General features: G+C 36.3%; 1 protein-coding gene across 1 annotated transcript in view; it reads right to left on the reverse strand.

The window, feature by feature from the left end:
- Nucleotides 1-7020: 7020 nt before the first annotated feature.
- HSD17B4 (hydroxysteroid 17-beta dehydrogenase 4) overlaps nucleotides 7021-21206 on the reverse strand; it is a 60905-nt gene continuing 46719 nt past the window's right edge. The window contains exons 19-24 of the mRNA XM_084305480.1: nucleotides 20455-20561; nucleotides 20088-20174; nucleotides 18598-18687; nucleotides 16734-16872; nucleotides 9218-9345; nucleotides 7021-7444 (exon numbers count right to left, since the gene is read on the reverse strand). Of these exons, the coding sequence (XP_084161606.1) occupies nucleotides 7355-7444; nucleotides 9218-9345; nucleotides 16734-16872; nucleotides 18598-18687; nucleotides 20088-20174; nucleotides 20455-20561 (641 nt within the window). The 3' untranslated portion in view covers nucleotides 7021-7354. The remainder of the gene's footprint in view (nucleotides 7445-9217; nucleotides 9346-16733; nucleotides 16873-18597; nucleotides 18688-20087; nucleotides 20175-20454; nucleotides 20562-21206) is intronic.

Consider the following 21206-nt stretch of genomic DNA (forward strand, 5'->3'; position numbering starts at 1 on the left):
ACTGCCATGTATTATAAAACCAGCATCTTTATTAAGCCTACACTTCAGTGTCCAGAGCTGCACTCCCATCTAACTGGAAGCAGAGTCTCATGTTCCAAGCTTGCCTGTGGAAAGCCATGCACAGGATTATCTTGAGGAGCAGGACTGAGAGGCCAGAAACAGCACAGCTGGTTTTGTGAGAGGTATTTCATTAGTCCATTATCAATTGTGTGCAAATTCATTAGAGTCATTATGATCTTTTGTGGTCTGGCTTCAATTGCTCTTCATAAAACAACTGTAAACAACCTTTGTGTGATGAAAACAGTGACGACATTGTTAAGGTACAGCCTGGCCCCTTCACGAATTATTTTACAGTGAATAAGCCATAATGTAGAGTGTCTTTTGGCTGTTGTCTCTGTCAATTGCCTAGCAACGGTGACAGAGTGCTGCATTAAATATACAAGTTTAAAAGCCTGTAGACCAGAGAACAGTAAAGATGTTTACAGCCACATTCCATTTTCATGGTGGTTAAATTTAGATGTAAGCAACAGACTGTGCACCTACCACCCAGCAGCATTTCAAAATCCAGTACCCCACTGCTGCTGCTTTCATTTTACTTTGGCCTTGTCTTACATGGAATGGCGTGGAAACAACAAACTTCACTCCCCAGCTTGGTCTGCATTTATGAGTCCATTTTGGTCTCCTTATACATGGTATTACAGCAACCCGAGAAAACAACTTCTTAAATAATTTTTGACCCAGATACAAAATTACAGTAACCATAAGGTTTGTTTAAAACATTTGACCTTGAGAGTGCTCTTTAAAAAGATGATTTTCCAACAGGGTGTAGCAATGCACTTACTTCTGGAGCTTTGCAAACCACCCTGAAAATTTAAAACACACAATATATATTATTACCAAATTTTGAGTCCAAAGCTACCTGTTGGCTTTATTTTATTAAAGTCACAAAATATCAGATAAATTACACACTCTAGTGTCTACAACACTGGGGAAAAAATGTTAATTCATATTCTGTGCTGTGCAGACCCTCAAAGCCTAGCTTAGTAAATCTGGCTACTAGGCTTACACAAACTGCCATAAATAACCATGAAAAGTCATTCAGTAATTATGATCCTGCAAGGAAATAACTTCACCATATGATCTTACACTGTCAACCAAGCATTTCTTTAAAAAAGCTCTCAATCTCTAATGAGTGGTTTCACCAGTCTTGCAAAACAGAGTAAAAGTAAATAAAAGCATACCACTCTGACTGTAATTTGTTTTTTTGCTTGTTTGTTTGTTTTTCAAAACAATCTATTGTGATAATTAACAACACTGTCCTTGGATATTAGACTATGAAACTACTGAAATCACAGACTCAGTAAGTGCCTGGAATCAGTCACCAACCAAGCATGAAATCGGAAAAGACCTGTAGATAAACACCTACCTCTCTCATGGAAAAAAACACCACCAACAACAATAACAAAACACTGATTTCGAATGAATGACCACAAGTGATGAGACATTATTTTCCTTCAGATGTGAGTAAAATCATCTATCAGAAGAATTCCCTTAGTCAAACTGTAGTTTAGTCAGTGTTGGGCATTGCCAGCCTCACAAATGCCTTCTGTGTATTTGCTTAAGCCAACTGAATGTTTGATGTGAGTCACAGACCACAGAAGGAAAATATTTCTTCTTGTTTAGATTTTTTCTTCATTTTCCTCAGAAAAAGAAAAATAACAGGCAGGGTTGTTTGCTTGTTTGGTTTGGTTTGTTGTCTGTTCAATTATTTGGTTTTGTTTGTTTGCTTTGGGGAAAGGGGTATTATTCTCTACATTTACATTTTTACCAGCTGTTCTTGGTAACTAATGTGAAAACTAGCACTGACAACTCCCCCTGCCCCCCTCCCCCCCCCAAAAAAAAAAAAGTAAAAAAAATAAAAAATAAAAAATAAAGAAAATAAATGAAAATCATTTATAATATACTTTGAGACAGGAAGGCTATTTTATCTCTGATACAGTAATCAGGTGGACTCATTTTGTCTTTATTAAAAAAAGAAACACCTAAAACACCACATGTATTACATTCAATCAGAAACTCTGCTATCTTTTATCATCATTTTCTAACAGGATTATGATGCTCTCAGCACCATAGCTATTATGAGCTCTGATAAGGTTACAGCAGATATACGGAATTGCAATGCCTGTTGTTCATAAAAATTAGACACAGCTTCACACAACAGAAGGCTGAACAGTGCAGAGCTCAGATCAGTTTTGACCAGAAAAGAAAGAGACATACAGGAGCAGAAAACAGGAGGAACGAGGAGCTTCATGAAAAGGTCAGGCAGCTTCATGAGTCACATGCACTTTATCTCAATGGAAAGATCAGTACAAGTAGAAAACAATGCACAAAAAAGCACTGTAAGAAGAAAATACATAATGCTTTGAGGTTTAACCCAGGCATGTCGACTGATGCAAGCTGCAATTCAATTTCTATTTTCTATAGGAACCTGCTGTCCTAATAACATTGGTACCAGACTGCGAACTGTAGTATCATTCTAACACATCCATCTTCTTTTATTTTCATATTTATTTATTTATTTATTTATTTATTTATTTATTTATTTATTTTCCCTAATCCTTTAAGTACAGGCAATTATTTGAGTAAAGTAAGACCAGGCCTCAGCAATGGACTGCGATTGTTTTCCTTACATTTATAATAATTTACTTTTTTTTTTTTTTCAATGGGCTATTCGTCGATACACAAACCTGTAACCACTTACTCGTTTTTTTATTTAGTCCACAGAATTCCTAGAATCCCAACAGCAAGACTTTTCTGCCAGCATCATTTCTTTCCAGGCTTAAGGTTCAGTGGGATCCAGGTGAAATCAGGGTGCAACAAAAGACATCCTTACCACTCCAGATTCTTCATTAGCAGCTGACATTGCTACTCTAAAATATGCTAGAAGTAATATACATGGAACTACGTTCATAGTCTACTATATTTTTCCTGATGTCACATCAGCTTATGTCCAATGCTGTCTATGTCAGTCTACCAGGCATACAGCTGATGGTCTAAAGGAAAGAATTCCTCACTGCAGAGGAATCGTCATGGAGAACTCACTCGCGTGTGAGTAAGAAAGATATCTGCACCAACTGAAGTAGAAGAAAAAAACACTGTAGAAATTGGAAGATATTAATATTTCCTTTCTTCCTTTACCCTTTCAAACACCATGAAGAAAATGCTGCAATGACACTTAGCCATTCTTTACACAACTCTTTACTCACATTAGAACGAAGCAATGTTATATAAATGCTATCCTATATAAATGTTATCCTATGTTATCCTATCTCATTGTTATCCTAAATGCTGCTTTACCCCTGACACTTGTGAAGTGGAACAGAAGGTACACTTCCAGTGAAACCAACCTCTGTCAGGGTACAACATTACATTATTTTGAAGAGGTTTATTAAAAAAAAAAAAAAAAAAAAAGATGATTTTTTTTAAATCTAGATTATGATAATTTATTTGTTATACTACTGAGTTCTTCCATTTTGCAATGCATTTTAATTTCTTAGGATGAATATTGATATAAGGACAGTTGCTTTTACAAGTAGTACAGTCCAACAAACATAAACACAGATAGCCTTAGGAGTATAATGTGCAATTACAGGTGGGCAGCTATTCCCTCCTCTAAGGAAGTGGGAATAAGCATTAGAAGGGATAGTAGGACATGAAATTTAAGTTTCTCTATCTGAAGTTGCTCAAGTTCACCTCTCTCATGCCTCCCATTCTCCCCCATTTTACTTGTTTTAATGTTCTCTGATTATGAATGCACTTGTCAACATTTAAAGAGCTGTTATCTGTAATTATTGGTGACATCTGGAAGATGTATTGAACTTCACTGAAGTAAACTAATTAAGAAAAACTCTGGTGAATAGAAAGCATAAAATTCAGCACAACGTTCTTTGAAGCCAACAGTTATAGACATAGAGCTTATATAACTTCCCTCATCTGTTATTACTACACTCTTGCTTTAGTTAAAAGGACTTGTAAATGACCGAAGAGGACAAGCCTGTGGAACTACAGTTTACTGTTTGGAGGGAGGAGATAATTGCTAGCCAGCAGGAAGACTGCAATGAATGTAAAGAGTAGAAAAAGAGAAATAAAAATTCCTGAGCCATAATTAAAAAACACAGCAATTTACTCAGCCAGATTTAGCCCTAACTCAAGTATTCCAGAAAACAAACTGTTTGCACAATGCTGTCAGACACATGGTCTGATTTTTGGGTGGTCCTGGGAGAAGGAGGAGTTGGACTCAGTGATTCTTATGGGTCCATTCCAACTCAGAAAATTTTATGATTCTGTGAGAATTTTCATGTAGCATGTGCATATACACACAACTGCAACAAATCCATTTTTCTAATACAGTATTTTTATAGAAATTCATAAAAGACACCTTCTGCATCTGTCACAATGTTGCTTGATAAAGAGCAGCTGTGCAGTACAAGCAATGATTAGACCCAACGTGGAAATAAGTGCTGTGGAGAAGGTTATTAAAGGACTTAAGGGGCATTTCTTCAGTGATGAGCATTGGATGGTCTCTTTGAGGAGGCAAACATCACGCTTGTCCTCTTTCCAATCCATTTGGAAAGTGACCTTTTACATGGGCAAAAGGGACATGGGGGAATGGTTTCAAACGAGAAGAGGGGAGGTGTAGAGGTTAAGAAGAAATTCTTCGCTCAGAGGGTGGTGAGGCACTGGCACAGGTTGCCCAGAGAAGTTGTGGATGCCCCCTGGAGGTGTTCAAGGCCAAGTTGGAGGGCTAGCATCCCTGCCTATGGCAGAGGGGTTGGAACTGGATGGTCTTTATGGTCCCTACCAAGCCAAGCCCTTCTGTGATTCTATTCATGAAGTGATTTATGAGACACACTCTGTCAGTTTCATATTTCTGTCTCAATCAAAGCCTAGCTGACAGTATAGCTGAGAATAAATACTTTTATGAAGAATTTGACTGACTATTACAACGTGTAACATCTGTCCTCAAACTGCCAAACTCATCTGCAGTCCTAACAGGCTCTTTAATAAAGCTGCAGTCTACTCAGGCAGCCAGGGAAGTGTTGCCAACTCCTAGTTCAGGGTTATAAATAAATAAATATTCCCTGATCCCAGGTGTTCAGGTGGCAAGCAGTATGTAAAAGCTGTGGCTATATGATTTACTGAAGAAACTATGCTATCCCAGTTGTACCCATATATACAAAATTAGTAATTCACTCGTACCCGCTATCTTCATAAGAATTAATCTACATCAGTGCTGTATAATACCTCTCAAATGAAAATGTTTCCCATAATTAATGCTTACCACTTCATCCCAGCCTCTCTTTTAATGCAACACTGCATACAGCATCACAGAACAGTTGAGGTTGAAATAGACCTCTGTAGGTCATCAGGTCCAACCTTCCTGCTCAGGCAGGAAGGAACCTAGAACAGGTTGCCCAGGTCCACGTCCAGACAGCTCCTGATGTTCTTCAAGCAGGGAGACTCCACAGCCACTCTGGCAACCTTTGCCAGTGCTCACACACCCACAGCAAAGTGCTTCCTGATGTTCACACAGAAACTCCTGTACCCATTACCTCTTGTCCTGGTACTAAGCAACACTGGAAAGCCTGGCTCCATCCTCTTTGCACCCTTCCTCCCCACCCATCCCCTGCCCTCCCATCTTCAGGCTGAACAATTCCCAGTTTCCCAGCCTTCCCTCACAGGGATAACTAAACTCCAGCACTCCAGTCCCTTCATCTTCTTTGTGGCCCTTCATTGACTCTCCCCAATATGTTCATGTCTTTCTTGTGCTGTGGAGACCACAAGTGGACCCAGCACTCCAGCTGTGGCTTCACCAGCACTGAGTAGAGGGGAAGGATCACCTCCCTCCACCTGCTGGCACTGCTTTGCATAATGAAGCCCAAGATACCATCAGCCTTATTAGCAAGGGCATATTGCCTGTTCATGTTCAATTTGGTGTCCATCAGGAATCCACAGTCCTTTTCTGCTAAGTTGCTTTTTAAGGTGGATGGCCCCCAGGATACATTGATGTATAGGGTCATTTTTCTCCAGGTGCAGGATTTTGTACTTCTCGTTGAGCTTCATGAAGTTCCTGTTGACTCATTTTGCCAGCCTATCCAGGTCCTTCTGGAAGTATCTGACAACAACTTCCATTTCATTTGACCTCATCATTTAATTCTACTACCTCAAAGAGACAGAGAATAACACTGAGTTGGAAAAACAGAAAAGAAAAAAAAAAAAAAAAAAACACCACAAACATTTGAGTCTGGCCCCCCATAAAAAAAAACTCATGATCCTTGTCTTCACTCAGCAGTAGGTATTTACAGGCAAGAAGCGTTAATGAGACTGGTGGGAAAGATGCAGATTATAAAAGTGAGCATGTACATGCCGTGAGCAGTACACCAACTCTCTCAACTGTTAGGGTAGCTACCTCTTCTAATTTCAGCTGTCCTATACTCTTAAGTAGTCACAAATCATTGTTTCTTAGTGTTTCATATTAAAACAAATTTTCCCCAGCATGAAAGAGTTAATAAACAGACAAACCTGTTTTTAAAAGCATCTTCTGCAGTACTTGAGCAATTCTTTTAGTAAAAATGCGCTTGGAAATGCTCTCTTGTTTTTTCAAACAAATAAAGACAGAAAGCCTTTAGAGTTCAGTGTGAAAAACCCCTAATTAAAATAATGAGGCATCCATCTCAAAAAGCCTTACTGAATTTCTGTATAAATTATAACAGAAACTTATTAAAAAAGTGACTGCCTGAAACAGGTTGGCAGAGCTACAGTTCAAGTATCTTCTGTAGAGAAAAAAAAAAACAAGGACAAGATGCAAACAAATAGAACAGACTTCCATTTTCCAGTTTTTTCATCGGGACTGTGGGAGCTTAAGATAAAAAATATTAATTTTAATTACAAGCCAGTATGTTCAAAGAAATTAGGATGTCTAAGTAAGGTGATATAAATGAGAACTAACAGACACATAGATAATATTAAAGAGATATATTCATTTAATTTTCATTAGAATTAATATAGAAATATATGCATCTTTGTAAGAACTACATACCTTTTATTCAGATAAAGACGTACAATGAGAAAAGTATGATTCTGTACTGATGCTGAGAAAGAAGGAACACTATTAATGGTTACGGTTATTTCATAATTGTGTCTACAGCAATTAAAACAGCTTGTATATTAGCAGTTTAATGAATCAGTACATTAACATTACGTAGTCTACAAAGTGTTTTAATCATTGCTTCTGAAGTAATTGAAGTTTCTGTTTTCTGAAGTTCTTCACTACTGTGGTAGATGATTGAGCAATTCAGAGTTTGGCATAATCTTTCAGGATTGTTTCCAGTTTCTGGCTCAGCATGATGTTCCCCTTCACTTTTAGTTTACCAGAAAAGAATGCCTACAAAAAGCAAAGAAAGGAAAAAGTGTATTCAACTGCACAATCCAAAGAATTGCTATCACCAAAAAAAAAAAGCCAAAGAAGGTTGTGGTTGTTTAATGCTTATGTGAAAGCCTTCAGTGAACAATTACTACTGGTTTGGAGTTTTTAAAAGAAACACAATCTAAGGTCCAATTTAATGGCATCCAGAATCACCATTTTCATTCTAGAGTACTGGAAAGAGTTCTAGTTTACCAACCAGAAAAGAAAGCAAAACCAAGTCGAACAAAAATTTAGTGGCCTCCATTTCTTTCCTAAGCGTAGCACAGACAACTTCATCTGGTATAAGGCAAACTTTTTTGCGGAAGCTGACAAAAACAAAGCTCCAAGTCTTCTCTTCCCTATGCAAGAAAAGTTATCCTCGTCTTACTAAATGAAAAAGACATCCAGTTGTTCAAATTTGTAACAATTCCAAATGGGAACTTTCACAATACACACGTGCATATTCTGAGGAAATATAATGGCTTTATACATAGCATATTGCAAACATACAAAAAATAGACAATACAAAGAACAGATTTTGTTGTATTTGCAGAATTAGAGATCAATGAATATTTTCTCTGAAATGCTGGTACATCGCATTCTTATTGTCCCTAGTTCAAAGAGCTATATACTCTGTTTCAATCTAGCTTTTTTCTTTTAAACTCGTTTTGCTTTGCTGTGGTTTTGCAATTTGAGAGCTCTTTGAAAGTTCTCAAAACAACATGCTTTTGCATAGTTCCATTAACTTGAAATACATTCAATTAAGGAAGAGAGAGACAACAGAACAGAATTTGAATAGATACACAGAGCTTCTTTAGATGAAAAACTTCACAGAAACTCCAAGGAAATAATAATGCCTAAGAATAGATAATATCCCTAAAATTGCAATCATTGTTTTCTAGCTTTCTGGAGATGACATGTCAACATCTTGGTTATGCCCTACTCTACTGCTATATACAGGGGATCACGAAAGTTTTCACTTATGTGGTATGTAGGACTTAAACATTTGCCACCAACATTAGTCTCCAATTTTAAAAAACGAAGTCCCCAAGAACTTCTGCTTGGGATCAAAGAAAATAAACTGTTTGATACACAATGAGCTGATTAAACTTTTCATGTGCTCAAGCTTTAATCTGTAAGCTGACGTTAAACTTGTGAGAGTTTAATTTATTTTTACACAAGGCATTTTTACACTGGTAAAATTAGTAGTTTTAAGCAGTTGATTACCCCAAGAAGCTGAAAGTACCAACTTAAGAAAGAAGCCTTTCTTAAATGTTCCCCTTAAAAACTATCTAATTTGGGTGAAGTTTGCCCAGTTTCAATGTATACGCATTCATGCACTGACAGTGATTTTTCTTTACAGCAGTAGTAGCAGTAAATCAAAGCACTGAAGCAAACACCAATTTCCTGTAGCACAACCAATCAAAACAGCCTGAGTGGCAAAACTGATGAACCCTCAAATCTTTTTGTGAAGTGCCAGAAAAACTAAAAAAATAACTTTGTACTGCTAGGCTTTATTTATGTCATTTGAGATTTCTTTGTCTCCCTTAGAAGTAAAGATGGCATAAATTCCTTACCTTGCCCTCTGACTAATTTAGTACAAGGTTATATGTGCTAATACCTAATTTGAATCTGGTATGCACTGTCAAACATCCAGAGTTGAGTGTCTTGGAATGTAAACAGTCATGATTCAGAACTGAACTAAAGTAAACAGTAATTTCCCATGCAAGTGAGTACATCAATGACACCCACCTTTTGGGGGTTGGTCTTTTGTTGCACCACATCCATGAAATCCTGGTCTGAGAGAGTGAAGGTAGTATCAGCAGAACTTTTTGCAGGTCCTTGATAAACAGCCCCAGAGCCATTCTTCAAGTCAATTGCTGAGAAAGAGCAGCAAAGACAGTTTTAGAACAAAATAAAGATGAAATTCTCAGTTTAAAGAACATTACCCTCTATATCTACTATTACAAAGTATCCAGTCGAAACAAACGCCATTACCTCAAAAATGGAATGGTTTTTTTTGTTTGTTTGTTTTTTAAATTCTTCTTTAATGAAATAAAATAACAGATTAGGAAAAAAATATCTATTCCAGTACTGTTTGTACCTGTGTTGTTCTAACAACAGTTAATCGTGCAGATAGTAACAAGTATTTTCATCCTCTAGGTCAGGAGGCAAGCAATTGAAATAGTAGTAAATCCAAAATTCAAACTCTTTTAAGAAAGTGGAGATTAAGGAAGTTTGTAGTTGATTTTTTAGAGCAGGTAACACAAGCCATTACAGACAATCAAAAATACAGTTGTTAACAAATCCATACCTCAGTCACAAGCACATAGTTTCATAGAAATTTAGAATCCCTACTATAGAAATTTAGTCAAAAATCAACTTTTAAGTGAGAACAATCCCTACATCACCTGGAAAAAAACCTGTCCTTTCATTGTTATGAACAGACAAAACTTAGATATTAGCATTGCACTTCCCTTCTCTAAGATCACTGATGTTTCTGTAGCTCAGACATTAGTCTTCAGTAGAAGAAGAAAAAAAAAAAAAAAAAAAAAACACAGCATAAATTTCCTAATTATTTCCAGTGTCTGCTTCTTCAACAACTGTGCTAGATTCAACTTTTGATATTCAAATAGAAAATTATACTTGTCTCTCTCCTTAAAGCATGTTTTTAAACAGTGCAAATGATTAAGGGACACATGCATGTAAGTTCTATTATTTTGTTTTATCATGGTTCCATGCACGTTGGTTTTAATAATCTCATTGTCGTCAATATAATTTAACACAGCATGGGAGAAGATTGTTAGTAGTTTGGGTGAGAACTTTAGTAGATGAAAGGAAAAAAATCTATTGACATCAAGGCAGGAAAATACCCATTTAAAGTAAAACAGACAATTGCTCAATACTAAAACTTGTCTTGGAGGAATAAAAAAATGGATTATTATGAAAGTTTTCAGTTAAATCTCAGCTTTCTGGTTAGTTTTAAAAGCCTTGTAGAGACAACCTAGCTAATGGGTAGAGGAACTTACAGCAAGGACTGACATTTTGAAATTCTTGCAAACAGCACAAAACACTTAAACAAAGAGTCAAAAGAAATAATGACTGCAAATAATGCAAAACCTTCGTATTAGCAGTGAAGTTTGAGGATTTTAAATTAGCATCCTATATTCAGAGAAATGAACGTGGTAGATTTCAAATACATGGTAGCATTTTCCATATTTTGCCCAACAGGCAGTGTAGCACATTGTGCTTGGTGGAAAGAGCATTTAAAGCCTTGCCAAACATCTGTCGTCCTTTTCTGTAAAGCCAAAAATTCTCCTAAGTGCCTGGAGCTTCAGAGTGTTATTTTCCCACACCAAGTGGCCCGCCAAAATAATCTATTACAAGGCTAACACTATCCAGTATTGTGTCATTTGCTTAGAAGAGTATTTTGACAGGATGTGCTCTGCCAACTCTTTCTCAGATTTTGCAAATACCCAGCATTTCCCTTTACACCTTTTCCTTTTGGCCCCCTCTTTTTTAAGCACAAAACAAAATCATTACCAAAGGACATGACATCTCTAATCACAGACTTAAGATTGCCAAACAGTTTCTTTTAGTTGCCAAATTTTAAGACACGTGTCTAACAGTGGAGATTTATTTCTGCATAAACTGCCTCATGCTTATTTTTTTCAAGTAATATTTCTGAAAGGTTAAGGTGAACTAAACAGACTGACAATAGCTTTTTTGTCTGACACAGTTAAGCTTTTCAGTTTTTGAAATCTAAGTAATATTTAGCCAGTTATAACAAAACTACAAAGAGAATTGAGTGTGCAGTGTTGTTCAGTGAGAAAAGTGACATAACAGATAATTATTATCCACTTGATTTTAAGGTGAATTGTAATTTCAGGGATTGGTTTAATGGACATCACTAACTTGACAGTAAGAAAAAAGATTACTGAGCACAAAATGAACGATCTACCTGTCCATCATAAAAAGAACTAGAACATATAGTAGTTAAGATACCACCGTCCAAGTTACAAATAAACCTAAGTAACATTATAGACTTGATGACCTCTTCAAAATCATTTACGTATTTTTTGTTTTATTTCTGTACTCTTCACAGCTAGTGAAACAAAACAGATGAGTTCTGCTTCTTGCCAGATCACTTTCCCCTACACATATGCCAGAAGAAAAAAAAAAATCCTTAAATATTTTGGTTGTGAAGCTTCACAGTATTCATGTGATGAAAATTTGCTTAAGAAAAAAAAGAGCAAAAAATAATTTGCCAGGGATTAGGGCCACAACAGTTTTCCTATACCTTCTGTGATGGTGGGTAAGAGCTGTGTAACATCCCTTTAATCCCAAACATCTACTATATAGTCTAGCATCATAAGCAAGCCTTTAAACTTCACTCCCATGGGTTACATAGGTCCAGGCTATCACGAAGTCTCACAAGGGATACCAGCTCCTAAGGTTAACCAGCCTTAACTGACAAGGAGCTCTTAAAATATACCTCTACTCAAACGCTAGCAGAGTGATGAACCATATCAGTGTGAGCTACGTGAGCTCAGATTGAGCCACACAAAATGCACTGATCGGCAAGTCCTGCTGTCCTGAGTTGAGCTCAGCTGGCTCCTCTCTCACGCCCCCTCCGCAGCAGGACAGGTGAAGAAAATACAAAAAAGCTTGTGGGTTGAGATAAGGAAATAACACTCACCGATTACCGTAATTGGCAAAACAGACTTGACTTGGCGAAGATTAATTTTATTTACTGCCAGTTAAAATTTGGGTAGGATAGCAAGAAACAAAATCCAAGCAAAACCACTTTCATCCCAGGCTCAACTTCACTCCCAACTCTGAGCAGTGCTGGGGGATGGAGAATAAGGGTTGTGGTCAGTCCACAGCCATTCCTCCCTGGTGCTCCTTTCTCCTCGCTCTTCTCCCCCGTAGGTCCCCCAGGAGAACCTGCTCCTGTGTAGTTTCTCCACAGGCCACAGCTTCCTTCAGGGCACATCTACCTGCTGTGGCATGCGGTCCTCCACAGGCTGCAGGGTGCAAATCTGCTCTGCCATGGTACACCATGGGCTACAGGACAACAACCTGCTTCACCATGGTCTTCTCCACAGACTGCAGGGGAATCCCCACTCAAATACCTGGAACACCTCTTCCCCCTTCTTCTTCAATGACATTGGTGTCTACAAAAGCATGAGTCCTGTCTTGTGCTTCATTATGCACGCATTAAGGTTTTGGTTGTCCCTACCTTTCCCAGATTCTTCCATAAGGAAAGCCAGATGCTGAAAATGCCTGACATCTCATAAGACACAACAGACCCTCTTTTCCTCTACTAAGCACCGGCTGGAAAAGCAGTTTTGATGTATCTCATCAACTATATTGATTAGTCAGTCTCAGCATTGTGAAGTTTAGAAGACATGAAATTAGAGTTAAAAAATTGTGACTCAGGAAATTCTAAGAACTCTGAATAAAATACATAATCGACTGTTGCAAGCCCTGTTCTCCTCTATTTCACATCCAAATCTCAAGGACACTGTTTATCAGTCCACATCTAAAATTAATTGTAAACTCTCCAAGCACAAGCATGTCTGTAAATACTACATGATTGTGGTACCAAGGATAAAAATATATTTAATCACATCAAATCCTTAACCCATCTCAAATTAAAACCTTTTTTTTTTTTTAAGAGGAGCTATCTAATATTATGTTCTTTCCTAGAAACATGAAAACCATGATTTCCATTTCCACTTTATTTTTTTAAACAGTATCATTATATCTGCTAAAGAAGACACAAAAAGAAAAAAATAATAATCACAGCATCCACAAAAGGAGAGCTCTGTAACAATACTGCCTTTTTCGTGAAGGATCATCTCCTGTTAATTGACATGTTTCCCCCACCACCACCACCTTGTCCGCTTCCTTTCTTTTAAGCTTGTTAAGAAACTAAGTTTTCCTTTCTGTTGAACGCTAATCAAAACCACTGGTATTTTTGTATTGTAATTGCATTGTATTGTAATTTTATTGATAATCAATACAGTTGTATTTTGAAGAGGGGAAATAAATTAATTCCTTACCGACAGGCAAAACTACCCCCAGAATTTTGTCTGTTCATTTTTCACAGGGAAAAAAAAAAAAGGTATTAGAAACATATGATCTTTTTTTTGATCTCCCAGCATATATTCAGAATAGAATATTCAGATCATAACTGGGGTTAAACTACAGCACCAAAATGCAGACAAGTGATCATAAAATAGCAATGAAAGAAATAAGCTGAAACAAGCACAGATTCCAAGCATCAGAGCAGAACATTTCTAGCTTTTCAAAATGATTTAAGATCAAAGAGGGTGCCTTATTTTAAAGTGTAAAAGTCAAACACCACAGCTGTCTGATGCAGCAGGAAATGGCCTTGACACAAGCCTCCCCTATGTCTGTTGCTAGAGCTACCATCTCATCACTGCAACTTGCATGCTGCAGTACCACTGCAGCAGGCAGCTTGATAGTAATTGGTGTGTCCGTGTCAGTGCTTGAACTGACAAACCTCAGGCTGCCAGTGGCCTTGGTAGGACAAGCACCTCTCACACTGCCAGAGCAGCTCCACAGCTACCAGCAACAGCTGAAGATGTCTCAGGTGACAGCTTTTCCGCTAGCCATTACACAGCTGACTTCATCCATTCAAAAAAGCAGAAGTCTGATAAACAGGCATGGTGCTCCTCAATATTGCACGCACACAACTTAAATGAAACTTAAAGCTGAAGTCCCTTTTTAAAATTAACTAGTTTCTCAAATACACAAAATTTCAGTATTGCACACTTAGTGGAAAAACAATTAAACAGTTTCAGTGGATGAAGCAGTAGCGATCTTTCAAAATTTTGTTTTTAATTGTATACATAAATGTTACATTAAGGTAATAAAACACCTATGAATTATTATTCTTCATAAGATGGTCTTGCCAGAGTAGTAATAAAAAAAGCCCAAACTGACAGACAAAAACTCCATACAGTTCAATAGCAGGTAGTCCAAAAACTGGAGTCTAATTTTTGTGGTATGAGTTTTGCCTTGCTTTTTAAGACTGCCATCCTTAGGATAAAGCTATCAAGGGGTCAGACTTTGTGCGTGTCTTCTTGATGTTGTTTTTTGTTTTGTTTGTTTTTAAATTCTGCTTCACAAAGGATAAGTAACTGCAACACAAGGCTCATTCTCAAAGCAAATGGAACCAAGTGTCACCCACTCTTCATTGCCCGGAGTCACTTGTGTCATAAATTATTAAGCAATTTCCCAGTGAATTCAGTGGCATTCCCAATCAAACACACATAATGATTTCTCTGCAGTTTTTCTACAAAAGTTTTATTTTTCCAAGAACTGGAAAGGAACAGAAGTATTTTTTGCCTTCAGCAGTGCCTTCAGAGACATGATGAAAAGCAACAGAAGGGGAAAATTCTGACTACTGTTCCAGAGAGCCATTAACTATCAGCTAATAAATCTCTGTGGCTATGTCTTCTCTCTATGGAAAGAGAACTTGAAATTAAGTAGCTTAGCTCTAAACAAAGATAAATATTTTATAAGTACTGAAAACAACAGAGGCAATCGTTGTACAGTAATAAATATGCAGGAGAGACCAAAGCATGCTTTAGGTACTAAAGCTAACTGCAGAAGCTGAAGTCAAAGCTGTGGGGTCTCTAATGACAATTCTGTTTGAAAAACAGATCCAGCACTGCTAAGCTTATGGGCTTGATACTGCCAAAATCTATATTGATTTGTGTCCATTTTTAGCGTCCTCTTAAATTAGAGCAGCTCGTTTCTTTAGAGAAAAAACATTAATTAAGATCAAATGTCAACGTATACAGTTCATCATTTTTCAAATACTAAATGATCTATTCAAAATTTCATATCCTGAGTACAAGACCAGTGTTTCTATATCCATAGTTTCACACAACCTACAGAAAGCTAAATAAAAGTAAAGGTCATTGCTGATTAAACAGACTAGTGTTACTAATATTAGCACTATCATCATAAGTGCCTCCATAACAACAGTTACAGAGTTCACAAATCCTATTTAATTTAAAGTAATAAACAATAATCTTGTCTTACTGTGCAGAATAGAGATCAAAAGGCTACAGTTACAATTAAAACACTAAAAGCAAATATAAATTGAAAGTTTGGAAACACTAGAATGACTGCTTAGATGACAGAGAATTTTACAGCAGTCCATAACACCGCTGCTTTCTCTCATCTGCTTCCCTCCCACGCTCCTCACAGATCTGGAAAGCTCAAGGACATTAGCAGAAGATGCTGGAGCTACAATTATCAAGTGAGACATCAATGAGCTGCAGGGCCCAGATTGTTTCTAGCACTGTCAATTGCTGCAGTTTTCACAACAACACTAAGCTGTGCTTAGTGACAAGTCAAAAGATCAGAAGACAAGCCAGAACAACTAGGTAACACATTTAATAAAGGAAAGAGCCTAGCAGGTAGCCCAAGAGTACCACAAGCACTACTTGTAAGGTCCTAGGAGTCCCTTAGAAGTAGAGGCTTAAAAAGAGGATAGATAATGAAATAATTAGCATTAACTCAAAGCCTATAACAAAACAAAAAACTCCCCCAAATTAATCCACCTCCTGACATTTCAGTTGTTCCAATTACAGTATGTCAAGAACTCTGAACACAGAGTGAAGGAGTATGCCATATTTACCTACAAGAACCAAATTCTAAATTAATTTTAATTTCATATTTTTCTCTGCTCATATGTCATGGGATGTCAATCTCAAAAGAACAATTTTATTTTAAGAATGAGATTTCAAAATTATTATAAGCTAAATTAGCATAATGTTTAGAAAACTGATTTGCAATTAGTTTACACAGAAGAACAACTAAAAAACCACTGGGCCAAATTCAAATGCGGTTTAGAGAAGTGAAATTCTACGGACAAAGTTGACTAAAATTGAAAATAAAACTTTTGAATGCCTGCCTCTGTTTAGCTTTGTGTTTTCAATTATGTTGAGGTTTAACCTGCAAAGCAACTACTTCGCTATCACATCCACAACAATGGGATGGAAGGATAGAATAATGGTGGGTTTTAAAAAGTTTAGTAACTTCCATTATTGAACATTACCTGACATCCTCGTTACTTGTGTATTCAGCACACAGGCAGATTTTTAGTAGATTCATCTACTACTTTAAGCTTATTTTCAAGATACCAGTTGAATGAGAAAAAGTATAACTAATCTTGCTTCATTAAAAAAATGCACCAGGACATTGTACAAAAGCTATGACTTACTCCATTGCATTGCTGTTTTTCCATCTTTAGTTATGTCCCACTGGAATATGGCATTTACTTTCTTTACCAATTCATTTCCAATCTCTTTGACGCGACGGCCTATTTCTTCAAACACAAGGTCACTCTGCAGCCCTGCAGTCTTAAAAAACAGAATATGAAGAATTTAAAATTGAAAGCTCTGTTCAAAAGGGAAAAATATGACTATCAGTTCAAGCATTGTGTCCAGAAAAGTCTCTATTGCAGAATTATTGAGAGTAATTGAGATGTCTTCCACCACAAATAATTACCTTTAGCAATTGTCAGCATTAAAGAGTACATTCAAGCAGAAAATGCTTCATGGACTCTTGCTTGAGAATTATTTCATCTCTTGCTTTTACAGTTTTTGTCATTTATCACTGTAATTTAAAATAAGCTTTATAATTAGGGTTCTTTAACAGTTTTTAAATTGTCCTTTATTCCACTTCAAGGATAACCATTGCCACTTTTTCCAGACTGAACAGCATGTTAGTTTTCAGAACGCAAAAAATGTTTTCACCAGTATGTTACTTTAATAGAATGTGAAAGATTTTCAGAGGCTGCGCTACAAACATGGTCACAATTCAGCGCGTCACGGTATGCTCATCAATTGAGAGCAAGAATAGTTATATTCACATTTTTAACTTTTCCAAACGTGTGATGTTTTGCAAGCCTTTCATTGCTTTACTTCAATTAATGGATTAAATGCTATGCTTCAGGAAACTATACCAGTGACATTCTTCATCCAACTGGAATTGAAGCAAAGAAGTTCTCATAGCTTTATTTTTTCTGCTGTACCTACCCATACACCTGGAGGTAATACTCCTCACTCTTCAATTCTGTCGTCTCCACAGTTAGGGTTAACAAACATTTTCCATGATATAACGTGGTTTCTGGTGACATCTAAATTTACCAACCTGCACTCATTCAGATAGGTTTTCCCTGGTGGATGACTGCCTTAGAAAGTCAGGAGAGTTCTGCCAAAGCACCTTAACTTCTCAGAGTAAGCTTAAATAATAAAAAAAGCTCATCTGCCCATATTAAATAAACCCATGTAATTATTTCACTGAAAAGTTCTAATGCTTATATGTTTGAATCTCAAACACAGATTTGGCAACAGTTCAGAATGTCAGAGGACTAAACACAATCAGTAAAAAGAAACAGGTTCCAGGAATATATCACAAGGTTTACATGAATGTCGCTATAGTATTTCATAAAGTTCAATGCATTAAAGTTTCATCTCATCCTTTGCAGGCAAAAATCAATGGAACAAACAAACAAACAAATAAATAAAAGAATTTTATTAAGGCAATGTACTGTGCACCCTAGAGACCATGTTAAGAACTCTAAAAATCCTCAGTACTGCATGGCAATTTTGTCTTTTGAGGCAAATCCAGTACCCCAAGTATATACTAGTACCCCATCTGTGTGTAACTGATGACAAGTTATACACTTACACTACAAAGTGTAGTGTGTTAGGTGACATGCATAAACAGTACCCAGAGACTTGTTTCAAAATAATTCAAATGACAAAGCTACTCTTTTCTGTGAGTACATCATTTCATTTTCACTTATTCTTTTCTTCACTTTACAGCTCAACTGGTAGAATGCACTTCAAACTGCATCATCTATTCTGTGTATCCTAAAATATTAGTGTTTTCTCCCCAAAATAGATCCATGAGTTTCTAGATGAATAAACAAAGCGTGCGTTCACCTTTCTGCATTCATACTCACTTAATTATTGTGAATAAGACTAGCAAATGTTTCTAATATTTTTCCCATGTTTTTTGCAAAAAGAAAGCTTAACCATGCTGCTTTAAAAATCAAGGCTTCTGTTGCTTCCCCCTACCTTCAAAGGCTCCCGATCAAAAGGCTTATCGATAGCTGAAGTTATATCCACATAGCCCCCTGCAATAGCAATGTCTCCAGTCTCTTTGACCTGTGATAGGGGAAAAATTACATTTATTGGCAAAAAAAAAAAATCACTAGAAGGAGCCTTCTTTACGTTTTAAACTCACACATTAAGAAAGCAAAATATAAAGGTCCCAGGGAGAAAAAGAAAAATAACCACAAATGCATTGTAAAGCAAATTAGTAATGATACCATTTGCAAAAGTCTCTGTAAATGAAACAACTAATTGCTTCTTGACAAATTATCCCAAAAGATATTGACATTTTTCTGCTTAAAAAGTTATCTAAAAAGCTTATGTATCTGAAAAATTACCTCCTCTGTTATAAATTAACTGTTAATGTTACTTCCCAAATAGCTCTGATGAAAACACTTCTAAAATGGTTTTCCTTGATGGAAGGTTATATAAAATATAATATAATATGAAGTTGACAGGGGTTCATCTGCAGTTTCAGTATCTCCAGGCATCTTAGACTGCAACTTGCATTAGAAATGATTTGATAATTTTTATAAATTCATTAGATTTGCCTGCCTAATCCTCTCTTTAGCTGCCAGTATCGGGGCTGTTGTACTCACTGATAAACAGCTTGTCTGCATTTTTACAGACAGGAGTAGCAAAACTTTGGCTAGCCAAAGCAATATAGAATGCATCTGCATAAACCTATGCATACTGAAAAATACCAGTGGCAAATCACAGTTTAAAAAAATGCTAGTGCTATAGCATGCTACAACAGAAAACAAGACAATTTACTTTTCACCTCTACACGAAGTATTTTCTCCTACCAATGGTATTGTCTACTATTGTAGAATACTCACACAAAATGCTAACAGCAAAACAAAGAAAGTTGTGTAATATAATAAGTGAATTTATAGAAGAGTAAGATCTGGTTTTTGTACTTAATATGTTTAGCTGCTATGAAACTGCTGTTATTAAGTAAGCTCATCTGTGTAAAAGCAGCTGAAGTTTAACTAAATTTAATCTACACTTTTAGAAGTTCACCTTCATTAACTAACCATCAACATAACCATCGACAGTTCACTTATGTTATCTAAATAAATGTTAAAAAAAAAGATGCAAGCACAAGGTTAAAATTAACTAGAGAAAACAAATAGAAACTACACTGGTTTGAGAATTACTTTTTTTTTTTTCTTTTCCACATACAATTAAATGAGTTCTGCTAACTATTTAATACAAGGAGAAAAAGACGTGCTATAACAATGCTTTTGATATTTTACTGGAATCTTTGTGGAACAACGAAATAAGTAAAAATATTCATTAATAATTAAGAATATTCAATTCTATTCATTTCTTTCCAGAACCTTCTTCAATTGTGTGTTTCATAAGCTGCTTTTTTCACTTCCCATCATATCCACAATCTTTTACACAACCCATACATTTCACAAAAGTCACAGAGGTGACTGCATTCTGACCTTGGTCTGAAAATGGATTCTATCTCCTTCCTTCCACATTTCTGTTTGTAAAGTCTGCCCTGGAATGACTGGCTTTGCGAAGCGAACCTTTAAAAAAAAAAAGTAGATGTGTCATACAAAGCTTAAAAGCACAGGCTCTACTAACATGAGAAATAAAAGAGAAAATGAGTCAACTAGCAATGCAAAATATCTAAATATTTAAGTAGACGTACTAGATAGAGGCATTAAAATGCATGCAATAATAAGTAAAAGCACTTGTGGCAGTCAGAACAATACAAAACTTTTTCCTACCATAAAGAATTTGCCACAGTTTTTTGGCACTAAGACTAAATTAAGGTAATGAACTATTAAGGATGAAGCCACAGACCTTGATCGCCTTGAATCTGGTCACATCATTATTTGCAAACTGCTTCAAAACGTTTCTAGCAGCAAACCCAAAGGTGCATAGTCCATGAAGTATGGGCTTCTGAAATCCTATTTCAAAAATTAACATTTTAGTGTTTGAAGCGTTAGGAGTTTGCATGTATCTTCTACAAATATCCATGTTTTATTCATAATATTTTCCTTCAGTAATGTTCTTTAAATTAGGTTAAAAAAAAAGAAAAAAAGACTGTGTTACTGAAGAAGCATCTGTTACTACTTGTTGTTTCCTCTTGAGGCGAAGGAATGTATTCACTGAGAACTGACACTTCAACGCTGCATATGCTAGACTCACAAGTAGAATGAGACCCTTCTGAAGAGGTGACAACGTGAAACTAAGGAGAACATCTGTGTTAGTATACGTGCACGGACACACCAGATACACAGTTAAATAGATGTGTATGGATGCTAAGAGGTATTATAAGGATGGATAAGTGGTTTAATTAATATTATTTGATGTTTCCCATTTTGAAGTCCTATTTATAGTTGACAAATGCCTTAGTATTTAGTACATGCTTCAGGATTAACTTTTTTATTTTTTTCCCCTCCTAAAGAAGGAAAAGTTCAGACATTCTGAACAAACCTAACAAAAAAAAATAAATAAATAAAATAAAATAAAATGCTGTACATTTCTTATGTTGACATTTTTGGTCAGGCTTCCTTGCAACACCATGCTTCGGAGCAGAAGCTGAATCTTGG

The sequence above is a fragment of the Netta rufina genome, assembly GCF_964035555.1.
Source record: "Netta rufina genome assembly, chromosome: Z".
Classification (NCBI taxonomy): Eukaryota; Metazoa; Chordata; class Aves; order Anseriformes; family Anatidae; genus Netta; species Netta rufina.